This window comes from Xiphophorus couchianus, chromosome 21 (genome assembly GCF_001444195.1).
Source record: "Xiphophorus couchianus chromosome 21, X_couchianus-1.0, whole genome shotgun sequence".
In the NCBI taxonomy this organism is placed as follows: domain Eukaryota; kingdom Metazoa; phylum Chordata; class Actinopteri; order Cyprinodontiformes; family Poeciliidae; genus Xiphophorus; species Xiphophorus couchianus.
Window position 1 is genome coordinate 9165613 of NC_040248.1, and position 16708 is coordinate 9182320.

The 16708-nt window shown below is 38.2% G+C and overlaps 1 protein-coding gene across 1 annotated transcript in view; it reads right to left on the minus strand.

Annotated features, from left to right (window-relative positions):
• Nucleotides 1-1360: 1360 nt before the first annotated feature.
• Nucleotides 1361-16708, minus strand: part of rbm33a (RNA binding motif protein 33a) — a 34830-nt gene continuing 19482 nt past the window's right edge. Inside the window, exons 13-19 of the mRNA XM_028005676.1 lie at nt 15777-16046; nt 15286-15570; nt 13532-14308; nt 9194-9370; nt 8301-8486; nt 6813-6901; nt 1361-6673 (exon numbers count right to left, since the gene is read on the minus strand). Of these exons, the coding sequence (XP_027861477.1) occupies nt 6625-6673; nt 6813-6901; nt 8301-8486; nt 9194-9370; nt 13532-14308; nt 15286-15570; nt 15777-16046 (1833 nt within the window). The 3' untranslated portion in view covers nt 1361-6624. The remainder of the gene's footprint in view (nt 6674-6812; nt 6902-8300; nt 8487-9193; nt 9371-13531; nt 14309-15285; nt 15571-15776; nt 16047-16708) is intronic.

Here is a 16708-nt window from a genome sequence, read left to right on the forward strand (position 1 = left end):
CCATCTCTGCCGGCGCTGTGACCTTGGGTCCCCATCAGATACAAAAGCGTCCGCGCAGGGCAGCATTCCTCAGAGCAGGTAAACAGAGCCTCCTCTAATCCCTCTGGGGGCCCTCAGTCTGCCAGGGCTCAACAATCGCTTTTACAAATGCTGACATTCGCAAACATGAACAGTCTGGTTTTGCTGGAAAACAAAACTCCCAGTTTCTGCAAATGGTGTTGGCTGGCTTGGTCCATCAAAGTCCTTTTTGCTCTTCTGTGGCGGCAGAGGGAACTGAACAGCATCAACAACCTGATACACTTCAACAATAATTGAGAAGTCTAGTTGTTTTAGTCATTTTGCAGTTCCAAAATGACTAAAACAACTCCAACAAATAAAATATATAAATACTACGACACCAAAATAATACTAAAGGTCTTAACTCTTTCTAAGATAAATTAAAGAATGTTAATTCATCAAAAAAATATGTAATAAAAATGAAAGGTATGACCGCAGCTACTCTGAAAATAGATCCGCACATCATTTTCTGCACCATCTTTTCTCACCATCTGCAGGAACCTCTGGCCTGAGTAGTACTATGTGTGGCTTCTGTTAGGGTAGGCATGAGCCCGTATGAGATCCCAGTGTGAATATCATGAACACCGGAGGCTGAACACTACAGACTCACTGAAATAACACCAAGAGTTAAAACAACAGTTATATCAAGATCTACAGTATTTCCTTTTGTTTAAACTGGTCAACAGAAGTTAGTAAAATGCAACTTTAATAAGAGTGGTTGATGGCATTTTTCTACGATCCAAGATGCATTATTCATGACCAGCAAATGACCAAACCAGACTTTGTATATTGAGAGACTTTGTATATGAGAAAATCTTTGAAGCCTATGGAGCAATAGGAAATCAATCAGAAAGTTAATGGTTCATTTCCCACTTATACCAAATAATGAGCACTTACTTTCAAGTTGCATGCTGATATGCAAATCATATTGCCTTTAGTGTGATATGGTGAATTTGGCAATAGTGCAAGGCTCTTTCAGTGGTCAGCATGATCAGAAAAATGCAACAATTTAATCCATCTTTCATCCAACAGACCAACAGATTCACAGCTTGCACAAAAGCAAGCTGTGAGGCCTCCAAGTAAAATGTCATATTGAAAAATCTAAGCAAACTCATGGTCAAAACCATGAAAAAATATACATGCTAAGTTTAGAAAACCAGTGATTGAAGCAAAAAAAAAAAAAGAAATGAAAAATGTGCAGCATCTTTATAATTTGATTACCGAATCAACAAGTATAAAGGAAATCTCTTTCTTTTTAAATCCTTTATCAAAAACCCATCTCCCCCAATTAGTCAAGAACACATTTGCTGTGTCAAGTAGTTTATTTTCCATCTTTGCTTTCCAATGTAACAAATCAGAACTTTATAGAAACATTTTGCAAGTTCAAATGTACATAATTGTAGAAGATTTTCCACATTCACAGCATCAGAACAAATGGAACAATAATTTCAGACATAATCCTGATCATTTCACATTTGAAATATCACTCAAGGGTGTAAAGACACAACACGATGCTTTGTTAACATTTTCCATCAAGACTCCAACATGTTGGATTTCTTTAGTCACTGTTTGATGCAACATACAGTTTGACATCAGGAGTCCATAGTGGCTTCTTAAAGAGTTTGACCAAACAGTGATAGTCAAGAAGCTTGGAGGACCCTTTGGTGCAGAGAAAGCCATAAAGCGGCTCTCTTTAGAGTAACGTGTCTGCTCTGCGAGCCCAGAAGTCGTCACATAAGTGGAAACCTCCATCCACAGGGCTAACAAACAATGGTAATCCAGGGAGGCCAACCTGCTGCAATTCACTCAACAGAGGTGTGGAAGGAAAGATGAGAAATGGTCAAGTTTGTGTGCCGTAAGTAAGTGGAAGAGCAAAGGAAAGAAGAGGCAGCAACCAAAGATCAGCTGCAGCTGTTCAGGGAAAAAAGGTCAACATAAAACCTTCATTCTGAGCCCAGGAACTGAACAGCTGAAAGAAAACCTGAGTGTTAAGCATATGAAGCAGCATTAATGAGACAGGAGTGTCCTTGGCCCATCAAAGTGCTCAGATCACCATTATTCTGTTGAAGATAAAGTGCATGGATTTAATTCAGACATTACAGACAGTACTAAATGCAAAACTTATTAGCCTGTGTGACTAAAACAGTACAAGAAGTGGATCATACCAAAGACTAGGAATGTCACAGAGAAGACCTGACTACATACAATAAAAAAATAAAACTGAACGGGAAAAAAAAGAAAAAAAAAGTTAATTATGTTAGGTTTACAGGGATCAACAAAGTCTAAAAACCGATTATAAAGTTTGTACAAGACAAGCCTATGTTCAGAGGCATGGAACAGAGACTGACAGAAACCAAAATTAAAGAAACAAACGTATTGCATTCTTTTGATAAAGCAAATCTACTGGTTTAATTCTAAAAAAACAAGGCCTTGAAGAAAAGCAAGGGGGTTTTAGAACACAAGTAAAATTAACACGTACCTCCAGTGAAACAAAACAATTTTTTACTTTATATTGCTATCATGTTTGAAATAAAAAATATCATGTTTGAATTGAATTTGAATAGGTTTTATGAGCTTCAACTTCCTCTTTTGTGCAATTTCCCTTAATACAAAAAAAACAACAGAAACAATCTGATCTTACTCTAATTTTAAGAGTAATATCAGATTTTTAAATATTACACAGACAAAAACAAATCCACAAATAATCCTAACATGTAGTTGTATTGACTAAATAATAGAAATGACCAAAGGAAAATCCGTTTATGATCAGAATAAACAACTGGACATTTTCAGTTAGGCCTGCCTATGCTGCTTGTGATAGCAAGAGTACTCTTCAGTGTTAAAGTTGTTACTGAAAGAAGAAGACAAAGACTAAGCAACTATGTTCAGCATCAGCAAGATGAAGTCAGGAGAAGCAAAGAAACGTTAAGAAGATATTTAAAAGGAAACTATTTTCCACAGCATATTGACAAATGTCTGAGCTACATTGAGGCAGCACAAGAGTGAAAAAGAGCATAACTTTCATCAGATAACACGAAGGCTTGATAGAGTACAGCAAAGATATTCCATTTCACTCATTAGAACTATCAACTTGGGATTGTTAGGGAACATACTGGATTTGAAAATGTTGGTTCTGTTTAGCAAATCATAGTTCAGGTAGGGAACTGAATTATCAAGGGAACACACAAATGCTACAATTTTTACTAACCACGCTAATGGCCAATACAGCATAGCAGTTTAAAAAGTCCACCTTTGTTTAAATAGTAAAATCCTGTGTTACAGAACTGAAACATTGCCACTTTTAAATGATTCATGTTTGCAACTCTATTAAATCATCTACTTTAAATACGAGTATGCTGAACTAGCAAGGAAAAATACATTTAACTACATGCTAGGCCATTTATATGGTCACTCAGGCTTAAACCACAATAAGTGCGTCTTTAATGGATGGGATCGATCTGGGGAAAAAAACATAAAAGAACATTAATATGAAGATTACAGCAGATCTTCATATCATCTGGATCCCGAGGCCTAATACAAAAACAAACAGCAATACATTAGTGGTTCTGAGCATCCAACTACATTACATTTTTGATCAAAGCTGGCATAAACCTTCTGATTATCAATTAATAGATTGATAGAACTTCTTAATAAAAAATAAGAGGAAAAAAATAAACAAAAAAAAAATATGTTACCACATGTGGTCTGATAAGAAACAGTTGCTGCTAGTTAAACAGCTCACTGCAATATTTCGTTAATATGCAAAATTACTGCATAATGTTCAACTATTCACAGTTTGTATGCAAGTAATTCTTCACTGTAAAGTACAAAAGATTCAACGTGAATCTGTGTTTGGAATTATAAAGACATAATGTCTTATAATATTGTCATTATGAGCAGCATTGCTGATACTTCTTCCAAATCCACAGGATTTACTAATACCTTAAGAAAAATCAACAACTTAAAACACAGGAACATGAAACATATAAAGAAAAAATCTCTTAAAATAGCTCAACTTAAATCAAAGAGAATGAAACATGCTGAAGTCAGTTCAGACACAAAGTATAACTTAAATGCAAAACCTCTTGTTTACAAGAGGGAATTAGTAACATATTGCTTCATACCTTCAGTTACTAATATCTTAGTGCAGTAACTTCATGAATGTGCAGCTTCTTTAAATAAATTATTTAAATTAAACCCAAATTATTAAGGAAATATCACTAAAAACGTTTGTGACACATGCAGAATGGTCAGATGTAAACAAGAACTTGTAAACAACAAGATTGCAGCTTAAGACACAAAATTAGGATCTTCATTTGGGGTGTCATCCAGATAAGCAGCCAAGGGAAAGTTTTATCAAACTATCCAACATCCATATTTAATACTCCAATTTTTCCTCTATCCTTATTTCATCTAAATTATACCACAGTAAAATTATGCAGACTTTGTTTTATGAGGCTGCACATCAGGATGTCACCACGGTAAAATCTGAATGTTAAAATGTTTAATATTCCTGATAAAATCAGTGCAAAAATGGACTATGAGGTCGCATGTTTTTAGGCCTACCTCTTAAATATTTAAACCTAAGGAATATTTTTAGAAATGGTTTAATCCTGAGTTGGTGAATACCCACAAACTCACAGCTTCTGTGAAGTACCAAAGATTAAAATATAACACACATTTAAATAGACGTTGTCATAAAGGCACCAGACACACGAACGTCACACATAACCAAGCACACATCGTTGAGCTAAAGTTTGACCGGCTTCACATACCAGCATGTTTACGGTATATTGGCCATGTTTTTATTAGCATTTTTCTGTTGTTGTTTTCCTTTAAACGTTTGTTGTTGTTTTTTCACTCATGAACAGAAATTTCAATTCTCGTTGTGACTCTAAAATAGAAACACACCACTTGTAAAAAGGATTTCTCTCAGGACAAATTAGCTCAGCTTTTACATATAAAAAAACTAACTTGTTACAACTTGACTAACACAAGGAAAGGAAAGAAATAGTCAAAAAGGATAAATTAAGAGCAAAATGTCTTGTTTACTTGTATACAGGACCACTAGAAGTTTAATGGTTGCTCCCTCAACATTTACTACGAATAATATTTAAATGTCACCAACGTCAGTGATATTTTTGTGGAATACATAAAAAATGTAGTGGAGAAAAAAAGGGAGATGAAATGAGTTTAAATGTCAATTGAAATGTCACAGAAACCCCGTTTATCACTGATTTACGTATTACTATATAAAAAGACAGAAAAACTTGGAAAAATATGTATCATAATAAGTAATGGAGAAATCTGGGTAATTTCCCCAATAGCTTTTAACTGAACTACTTCAGCATGTTCAGATGAGTGTTTGTGTGAATTCAATTTATAGTACAAGGTTTTCAGTTAAATTTCTTTGACTGTTCTTCTAACTAATACTAATAGTGTTAAGCAGTGACAATGATTTCAAATCCAAGTAAACCACCCTGCTCAGTTATAAGGCACCAACCAATCAGATGACTTCAAAATCTTAGATCCTTTCTCTGGCTTAAAAAAAGAATAAGGAATGAATGAAAGCAGTTTCTCTCCCAAAGTAATTTTTAAAAAAATATTCTAAATATGGAACTTGCCAACTATAAGAAATCAAGTCACTTTGATAATAATAAACTTTCTATTTTTGGTACAGCTCTGAACTTTTGACAAGTACATAATCTGACAAACAAACAAACTGCATGTCAAAAGAAAACATTTATCTCCAATGCCTTACAGTCAACAGCTAAAAGACTGAATTACATTCAGAACAAAAAAAACAGAAATTCTTTAACCTTTAAATCCAGAGGACTCTGAGGAGAACCAGAAAGGCTAAACAGTATTTACAAACTCTTCAGAGTGCTTGGCATTCTGAAAACTAAATCATCTAAGGATCTCTGACTTCAGCTGCTGCTATAATAAACATCCCATCAGCATCCATGTCCCTTCTGTCCCTGCATGAAACATCCCCACTAGATGGCGCCATTGGCCAAAAAACCAACATGAGGATAAGCTTAGGCTGAAACCAACAATGCAACGAAAGAGATAAAATGCTGCCATCTACAGCGAGGGAGTAAAAATGACACCACAAACTTCTCCCTGCATGAAACCGTAGTATAAAATAAACATACTATGAGGTGTTTAAACTGAATGATAATCAAGTGACTTTTTAAGTTTATTATAGATAACTCAATGAAGAGGGTAGCAACCATTAATTGTCCCATGATAGATTTTACCATGTCCTTTTGAGATAGGGGGAAAAAAAGAAAGTTCAAACATCGAGGGATGATTCACTGTTTAGTGTCTCTACAATGCTATTTTAAAACTACAGCCACTTGGCAGGCAGAATCAAACACATGCATGCACACAGCTACTGTCTTTGTGTTCACATGTCCAAACTGGAGGGAGACGAATGATGAAATCTGTGGCGAGACGATGAGTGCGTTGAAGAAATAATCCTGTATCCACGTGGAGCAGAGCTTTGCACAAGAGACTCCCACCACAGCAGGAGAAAGAGACCCTTTGGTGGATTTGCTGAGCTCCTCAGCCATCAGTCAGCGACACATCAATGTGGGACAAATCAATCATGTGCCTGTGTAGCAATGGTGATAATATTGTTTGTACCACAGATTGCTGAGAGACACCGTACGTGAAATCATCACAGGCTCTATCAGGACTACTAATCATTTAATTATGTAAACAAAGATGAAAGGAAGGTGAGTATTGATTACCTATGGAAGCTCATTTGGAAACTCGCAGCATGCTGGGGGTTGGAAAATTTGGCAATAGCTTTTCTCTGCTGCGGCATCATTTTGAACATCTGCAGGAGACAGAGAAGGAACGAACTGAATAAAGAGAGATACTCATCCAATACACAAGAGAACCTGGGGGTGGTGGGGCCAACTGGGGTAATTTATTCATTAACTTCAAAATCAACCCAACAGAGGGCGCTAAGAGATCACATTTCAACACTGGTGGAGAGATGCATTTCATACTTTTTGAACTCTTTCATATTTTTTCACCAAGCATCAATGTTTTTACTGGTGACAGACCAAACATAGTAGAGCAAAACAGCAAAATTAAAGAGAAATTAAAGGATTAGAAATCTAAAAAGTGTGACATAAATTTGTATTCAATGCATCTGAGAAACTGAACTTTTTTCCCTTCTTTTTCAAAAAGTAACTCAAGCTCAGTCAAATTAGACAAAGTATTTCTGTGAACATCAGTTTCTAATCTTGCTACTCAGGCCCCATTTACACAAAGCTGCTCTTAAGTGAAACTAACATTTCTGTTGCGATAAAGCCGTTGTGTTACACATTCCCAGTGATCGATTCGAGTCTCTGACGCGATCACTTTTTGAAACCAGGTCTCAGAGTGGGAGTTTTTAAGAACAACTCCTGCAGATGTGCGAAACACTGTGAAAGAACACATGCCCAGAACACGGGCGAATAAAAGCAATGGGTGATAGGATTGTACTCTATGGTGCCACGGAACCTGTTCAGCTTAATACAACTTCTGACAAAAAATACATATGAATCACACGAAAACTTGGTTACTGTTTTCTAAATGACGTGAGAGCTAAGACCTATGTTTTGACGACATGCTACAATCACAGAGCCAAATAGTGGCCTGGCATAAAAACTACAGAAGATTCAAGGTTTCTAAATGGAGAATTTGTCCCAAATCAAGATCCATATCTGGTAAATACTAACTGGAAAGGGGAGAGCAACATGGCAAAAATATGTCAACATTTCTTTTTCCAACAGTAAAATTGTGATCTTGAGTTTCATCACAATTTCTCTATGTAAAATAGATGTCCTTATATATAAGCATATAATGAATAAGAGCACTTCAACACAGAAAATGCTCTACAGATCTCTTCTTTGCCAGATCATCAACACAATATAAGGTGCATCCATCTTTCAATCAGCTTTGAACAGCTTCCTTGTTCTTGAAAAAAAAGCAACCCCACAGCATAATGCTGCCACTGCCATTGAAGTGTTTGTTTTACACTAAAATTTTGCTGTACACCACAGGATTCGACATATTGCATTTACTTCAAAAATTGCTTTCTTCTAGCCACTCTTTTATCAGAAGGTCAGTTCCATCAAATAAACCCACATAAATGAGATTGATGTTTGTGGCTAAAACTAAATCAGGAAAAGTTTACAAAAATGTATTTTAAACTTGAACCTTTCTAAAGATGTGGTGTGTCCTACCTCTATAGGGCCGATAGACATGAGGAGGTTCTTAAGCTGAAACTCAGTGGTAGATGTGGAGAGGCCCTCGATGCACACAGTGCTGTGTTCTTTCTCTGCTCCTCTCTGGCTCTGCCTAGTGGGTAGTGGGTGACCCCGTCCCATCGGACCGGTCCCTCTACCTCGACCCCGGCCCGATACGACAACCTAAACCAAGCAGTGAGCAAAAATAAATAAAACAAGACTTGGAAAAAAAAAATTTTTTAACTCTGCTTCTGTTGAAGATACGACGTTTCTTTGCGCAAAGATACGTTTAAAAAACGTCACACATTTTTCCTCTTGTGCCTTTCAGACTTTTAACGTGATTGACTCATCATATTTCTACACAGAACATAAACGTCAGAAGATGATGCCAGGCTGCATGACATATCTTCATATGATCTTGTGTGAGAGAGAGGTATGTTTCCCCTGGTGCAGAAAGAGGAGGTGGTGGAGGAAATATGGTTATGAGTGTGTGTGTGTGTATCTGGGGGTTGAGGAAGCATAAAGGCAGAGCAGCCATGCAGGCGTAGTGGTGGCTGCCTTACACTGTCAGCATCTGCGAGTCTGGAACCAGTGACAAGAGCCTGGTGGTGACATGTGCGCAGAGCGGCCAGGGGAGATAGAGGATCCCTGCTTGTTCTGCTGCTTTCAGCCTGTCAATACTCCTGAACCTGGCACACCGGTCTGTCCTACTGCATGATTGCTACATCTACCCAGCGCCGGCATAATCATTTTTTACAGGAGACGGTTTGGCTGGGAGTTGCCATGAAACACGAGTTTACACTGGTAATAAATACATTACAGGTAAAAAGATTCTTAGTGTCCTAAAACAAAAGAGACAGAGAGAGAGATAGATCTCTTTCATGTCACACCCTGCTTTGCTGTGCGTCTCCCGAGCCCCCACGGCTAGCCTGCGGTGTTCCACCTGGTCCCGCTTGCTGCTGTCCCATCATGGTCACCTTCCTCTGGATGCTCTGGTTGAGTGGAGGTGCTTGCCAGGTGCCTTGCTGCTGCGCTGGGCTGCTGGTTGCCTCGGGCCCCTTTCCACTCTGGATTGGAACAATGGGGAAAAACACTGAGTCACTATCCAAATTCTGCTCGTCTTTGTGTGTTATTTTACACAGCAGCATTTGTCCTCCCATTATCCAAGACCGGGATAATTCTGTGCTCTCTCAAAGAAGAGTAGCATGTAATAATTGTAATGGCAGTTTTATTAACCAATCAAAATGACTGTTAAAACGATTCATCTTATTATTGTGATGAATTGATTACTGAAATAATTGTCAAATTATTTAGTATTGTACTTAGGAAACACTCTGACAGCTTTGAGAAGATAGAAACAGAAATAGAGTTATATAAATACAGTATGTAGAAGATCAATAAAGACAATTTTAACATGTTTTTTTCTTTAGAAATGTTCTGTCAAAAACGTGAACAGTCGAAACGTGTTCTAGTACTCCTTCAGCAACTGTTAAATACATATTTTTTTCAATTAATGGCCGCTACATTGATTACTACAGTGATTAATGTACTTAGAAGTAGGTAGGGGTTCACCAATTGCAATTTTCTGTCCAATCACCAATCTCTAAAAAACCTGACCTGCTGATTCCAATTTTGGCTGAAACTAATGACTTTTTTTACAAAATATAGCAAAAGGTTTCCAGGTTTGCAATAATAGGGAGACTATAATTTTAGTATTTTATTTTTTTTTATCAGGACTATGCAACCAACATCATGTTCCAAAATAAAAAAAGATTTATTTTGGTCTAATCTGACCAGACCATCTTCTCCAAACATTTGCCATGTCCCTAATATTCTAACCTGCATATAAAAAATAAACATATAATTTTCTTTCCATTCCACTATTGCACTATTTGTGTTTGTCTGTCACATAAAATCCCGATTAAATACATTGAAAAACGTTGAAAAGTTCAAGGGGTATTAACACTTCTGCAAGGAACTGTATATAATTGACTAAGGGTTGCGAAAGGAGCTCCACAAAAGAAACTAAATATCTGCAATCACTGGAACTGGATTTCTATCAGCCACTCTGCAGAGAATAAAGATCAACCCAACAAGGTGATGGTCTCATTATCAAATAAAGTCACAGCTCCACTGTTGACATGCGGCGACGAATTGAAGGTCGTTCCTTCTCCGACTCTGCAGAAAGATGTGACAGATCAATACACGGGAAGAAAAGAGCCGCTATCTCTGACCTGTCCCCAGCGGAGAGTAAATGGATTAATCCCTTCTATAGAAATCACAGCTCCTGATTGCACCCATCAAATGCTAAGCTGTATTACACTGAAGCGACAGCAGCTCGATGTGTATCCCATCCTTCCCCCCGCTTCACACACAACCATTTTCCTGAGCTTTTGTGTTTTGCACTGCTTTTGTATTACCTCTGATGAAAATATAATTTGCCTCTTATCTCTGTGCCTAAGCTATACAAATCCAAAATCCTCAAAAGTGGCAACTTTCTTACACAGGTATTATGTTATCCCCCCTTACACCTTCAACCAAGAAAGATTAATTACAAGGGTCTTGGATTGGCATCTATTGTTGCCTCACACCTGAGAGATGGGTTGATATCAAAAGCAACTGAGGGATGACAGAGAGGAAGAGGGAAGGGGAATAAGAGGAGATAACATTGTCAAGCTCTCGTTGATGACAGCAGAACAATGCAGGAGGGAATCTTCTTCGCTCTGCAACTTATGAGGCTTTTCGTTTTCAACCACTTTTCCTCCACTTCAGATCCTCCTACACTTTTTTCCCCTGTAAGGTTCAGGAAATCAGATGGCTCTGCATCTGATTTCTTGATTTAGTATGTCCATTAACACAGTGACACCCTGTGAACTTCATCTGCAGCCAGTCTGCAATTTTACCGCAGCTGCTTCATCCTAAGGAATGAGGGGCTGAAAGCGGCTTATTTCAAATAGTATCACATCCCACTGACATGTCTCTTCAATGATGAGTATTAATGCTCAACATGCATCCCCTTTGTCTTTGTTCAAAATAACAACAAAAAAAAGATTAGTGTGCAATTAGAACAAAGCAGTAACTTAACATAAACCTTCAAGTTTTTTTTGTCATCTTACAACTACACATTTTAATGTATTTTATTGAGATTTTATGCCACAGCTCAATAGAAAATGTGAATAATTGTGAAGCAGGAAGAAAATTCTGTGTTTTAAAGATTTAACAAATAAAAATCAAAAAAGTGTGGCATGCACATACGTTTAACATGCTTTACTTTGACAGGCCTCAATAAAATTCCATCTTTAATTTCTCTCAGTATAAACCCTGCTGTTTTCTGAAGTCCTCAGATGCTTCTTAGAAAGCATTGATGAATGAACTGCAAAATGAAGACTACAGATCATAGCATACAAGTCAGGGATAAGGTTGTTGATAAATCTAGAGCAGCATTAAATCATAAATCAATAACCCAAACTTTGGACAGAGCTCAGTTGAACCCAATGTCCAAGAATGGAAAAGGTACGGCCAAAATGTCCACCAAACTATGTGCAAAAACACATAATCAGGACAACTAATAATAGTGCACTACACTACATAGCCTTTATTTAAAAATAAAAGCTGTGTTAGTTGGTTAGAACAACAAGCCATGGTTGAAAGTTGAAGAAATCCATAAGATTTCCTGTTAACAGTTTGCCACACAGTAAACTAAAATCATGGAAGAAGATTATTCTGTCTGATCAGACCAAAACTTAACCTTTTGTGCCACCAACAGTCTATGAATGGCTGAAAACTGCAACTGCACATCCTGAACTCATCATCTTTATGGTAAAGCAAGGTAGCAGCTGCATCATGCTATGGTGGTCTTTTTTTCTGCGGATACAGAGAAAACTGATTAAAAGCTAGATGGAGATTAATCCTGGTGCGCATGTGAACACAAGAATGGTAAAGTCAAAGCACAGAGCTGGAATCTCAGGGAGAATTTTATAAGTGTGTTCACACCAGCTCTTTTTAGTCCGCTTTCATCAAACTCTGGTTCGATTGTCCAGAAAGTCCAATGTGAATGCGTAATTAAACCCAGGTTCGGTTCCATTGAAGTGAACTATGGTGCGTTTTGATTACAACCTAAAAAACACGAGTGTCTGGAGCTAGCGGGAGAAATGGGTCGTGGTCTTTTGCCAAAGACAAAAGAGAAATCCTACAACCACTAAAATATGACCCAACTCCATTTTTATTTACATTTTGTGAAGAAGGAAGTTGCCTTATATGTCTTCTTTGGAGGGCTTCATGTTGTGGATCTTTGTGCAGCACCACCACAGGTGAGGGGGTGAAAATATTTTCAAAAGGTTTGGTTCTTTTGACAGTGAAATGTAAAAGCAAACTGCACCAACTGAAAATGTAACAAAAGTTGCTATTTTGGTCCCCAATCGAACAAAGTCTACCAGACTACAGTGTCAAAAAACAATGACGTTCTCTATGCAGTATGTTTGAGATATTTTGCAGATAAGAATGAGCTCGAATTTCAGTCTGCAGATGTGCAACACTGTAACGATATGCCTAATAAAATTTGCAGCTGTAATCGACCCAAAAGGGGGTCCTACAAAGTAATTACTCAGATGTGTTGAACACCACTTGACAACACACCATGTGTCAGTTTGCAAATATCGACAATGTTATTCAATCAAAAAAATATTTAAATGAAAAACTCTCAAGCATGGGATTGTAACATAATCAAAATGTTAAAAAAGTTCAAAGGATATCAATAGTTTTGAAATCCAGTGCATCAAGAGAGTATGAAATGGCATTCCTGAATATCTTGTTATTCTTATTTTGCCCATCCGTCTTGAAAAGAGGACTCAACCTTTAAAAGCAGAGCAGAGGAATCTCCAACTCTACAGATAAATGTCAAACTGATCTTTTTTTATTAATGCCACCAGACTTTCTGAGTTCCAAGAACTAAAAAGTGTGTAAAGACATTGAGGCTTAAATACCAGCTCCTAATGCTTAATAGAAGATACTGTTAACAGATCCAATTTTACCAAAATGACACAGACATCACCATGTCCTTCTCATAGGTTAGATATCAACTACATAACAAAATAGACAGTGAGAGGGAATCAATGGCATTTCCTTCCCCAGTTATGCAGTTTCCCTTGTGGGTAAAATCTACAGCAAAGGATCAAATAAATGTCAGACACAAAAGAAGGTGTCAAATAAAAATGAAATCCTGAGCTCACCGGTCCTGAAAGTTTGACGACTCTGACTTTCTGTGGCACCTGCTGGGCTTCCACACCTGAATTTTTCACTCGCTGCATCACAGTTCTTTTCGCCCCAGGTTTAGGTCCTAGAGTCTGAGCTGGGCCTTGCCTCACTGAAAGAGGGGTGTTCTTTTGAGGAACTTGAGCGCCCGGTTTGTTTGCACTCTGCAAAGAGCTGTTTCTTCTTTGTTGCAGCAGAAGTGGCTCCTGCTGCTGCTGCTGTTGTTGCTGCTGCTGCTGGTTCTGTTGGGGTTGCTTCCACTGCTGCTCAGGGCCTGAGCCAGGGGTCTGCTGCTCCTGTGGGCTCCCTTTTACCATCTGTAGGCGTGACTTGACGTTGGGGCGTGGGACAGGGATCAGGGCAGGAATGCTAGGAGGCATGGCACTGTCCTGATTAGGATTAGTTAATGTGTGATTTACTGACTGTTGTGGTCTCTGAGGAACTGGCCTCTGCTGCTGGTGAGCCTGTAGCTGTTGCAGGTTTTGTTCTTGCTGCTGCTGCTGCTGCTGCTGTTGCTGCTGTGGTACAGGGTGTTGCTTTTGTTGATTTGGTAGTGAAGGTTGAGTCTGTGTAGGAGTAGAGTCCTGGTTTTGTGTGCTTGTCTGAGCGTTAAGTCTCTCCAGCAGCTCCTTCTTCCTGACACCAGCCTGCATTTGCCGCCGCAGTTCCTTCCTCTTCAGGATCTCCTCTCTCAGACGCTTCTGCTCCTCGATCTTCAGACGGTACTGCCGCGTCTCCTCATCTTCGTCAGGGTCCTGCAGCATAAAAAGCATGTTGCAAAAGGTGATTTAACAATAAAAAGGGCTGCTCAAAGAATACAAAATCATAATAATTGTAGTCAATATTAAAATCACAATTATATGCCATAGTTATTTAATGGGGTTTGAAGCATCCTATATTTCTCGCACTTGAAAACAAAATTAAAGTTTTTTCCCAACATTATGTTAATTTGTATCTTTTAAGGCATGGCTAATTTATTTTACTCCAAAGAGATTTTACATCATTGGACAACATTGAAGCCCTGTCTATTTGCAGATTTGTCTGTGGAACGCAATTCCAAATTACTCATGAAAAATCTGAAATATTCTAAAAGAAAAGTGCATACTGGGAAACTGAAATATATAGACAATGCTACTTGACATGCTATTGGATGGAGTTTACAAAGCAGCCAATCCAGGAGTACCATTTATTAACACGCATTAACATGCAGTTTATGCATATTGAGTATATTTGGTGTTGAAATGTTAAAATAGAAGCTTTCATAGAGATAGTTTCAAATATTCAAACATTTTAACTATTTGTGGTCCCAAACCCCCACCAATATCAGAAATCCACTGTACAAAACCTTTACCTCGACTTCTGCTACTTAGAAAAAAATAAATGCTCACTTCTGAATCAGCAGAATTTCCCTTTTTTAGGTCAAATGACCAAACTTGGACTAACTCTAGTAGTTTAAAATATGTAACATTTAGACAATGAAGAATGGATTACAGTGGACTGCTGGTATTCACTAGGATTAATAACAGTACAGGCCAGATTGAGCCATATTTCTAAATAAACCTAAAATTTAAGGTACTGAACGACTACTGCAGCAAGGCACAGTATTTCCTGAGTTAATATACAGCGTCCCATTTTAGATCAGCTTAACAGGGGAAACCATTTCTCAACTATCTGGACGGCAATTTTTTTGTTCTTTTTTTCTTGCAATTGGGTCTGATCCTAGATCACTGACCTGTGGTATTGAGCTGTACGGTATGTTTGGAGTTTCCTGTTGTTGAGTCACCACCCTGCCTGCTTCCCCAGCCTGTGGTTCAGTCTTCGCAGCTTGGCCTCTTCCTCTGCCACCGCCATACGTCGGCTGAGTGTTCTGCCCCGGACGCGTTCCCGGCGTTGTCCTGGCAACAGGATTGATGCTGGCAGCGGGGGAGGAACTGTTCATGTTTGTGTTAGCAGGTGCTACAGGGAGCTCCCGTAGGTTACTGTTGCGGTGCTGCATTTGCTTGGAGATGGGCGTGTTCTGAAGACACAAAGAGATTTAATTCAGGTCTTTAATTACTTTTTATCTACTTGCATAATTTTGGTCTCAAATGAAATTGAGGGGTTCCAACTGAAAAAAATAAATACAATGAAAAAATACTAAAGAATAATTTTGCGAAACTATGGCAAAACAGAACACTCTGATTTCACTTTGACCAATAATGACCTTCTCTGTTGATCTCTTACCATTCTCTGCCTGTTTGGCATGTTCCTCTGTGGGGGGTTCTGAGAACGGGGATTCATGTGCCTGGGGCCACCATGCCCCTGCTGCTGATGGAAAGGATTTTGACCATGATGTGTCATGGAGCGAGGCTCATTGAGATTTATCTGTTGGTGCTGTTGATGGGGCATCTCTTGCCTATGGTGGTGGTGCTGCTGCTGCTGCTGATGTATGGGATGGGGAGATAAAGGATCATGATGTGGCAGCTGGGAGACAGGAGGGGAAGGCATCAAGCCCTGAAACGGTAGCAGAATTCACATTCAAACAAATATTTTAAATCATCTTGAATTACTTTTCTATAAAATGTTTACTCTGTAATAGACTGCAAACTTGTGAAATTGTGTTCAACTGATATCATGTCTTTCGCATGGAATACCCCAAGGTTCTATTATGGAGTCTTTTACATTTTTCTGTACATCCTCTGCCTCCCAGGAAACGTGATCAGGGAGCAAAACATGTTTTTGGCCTTTTGATGCCCATGGCACCTACTTGTACCTCTCTCTGAAGTCTTCAGATTCCCTATAACTGCTCCTCTTCTATCTAAGTAAAATAACCTAATGGATGAAAAATTCTGTTTGCAAAGTTGGCAAAACTGAAATTTAGTATTTTTGGTCCACCAACTCAGATACCAACTTTGAGGTTCTTAATTCTCTATTCAGGTTTTATGCTGAGGTCTAACTTATTTGTGTGTGTATACAAGAGAAAAAAATTATAAGATTATCCATATTCATTTTAAAGGACACACTGAAAAATGATTGGAGTACTTAGTTTTTATTGATTTTTCAACTATTGACTAGCTGATTACAAACAGAGCAGATCAAAATTAATGCTATCATCACCAAAGGGACTATTTGATTTGGACCCAGAAAAGCCCAAATATGATTGACATAAATACAAA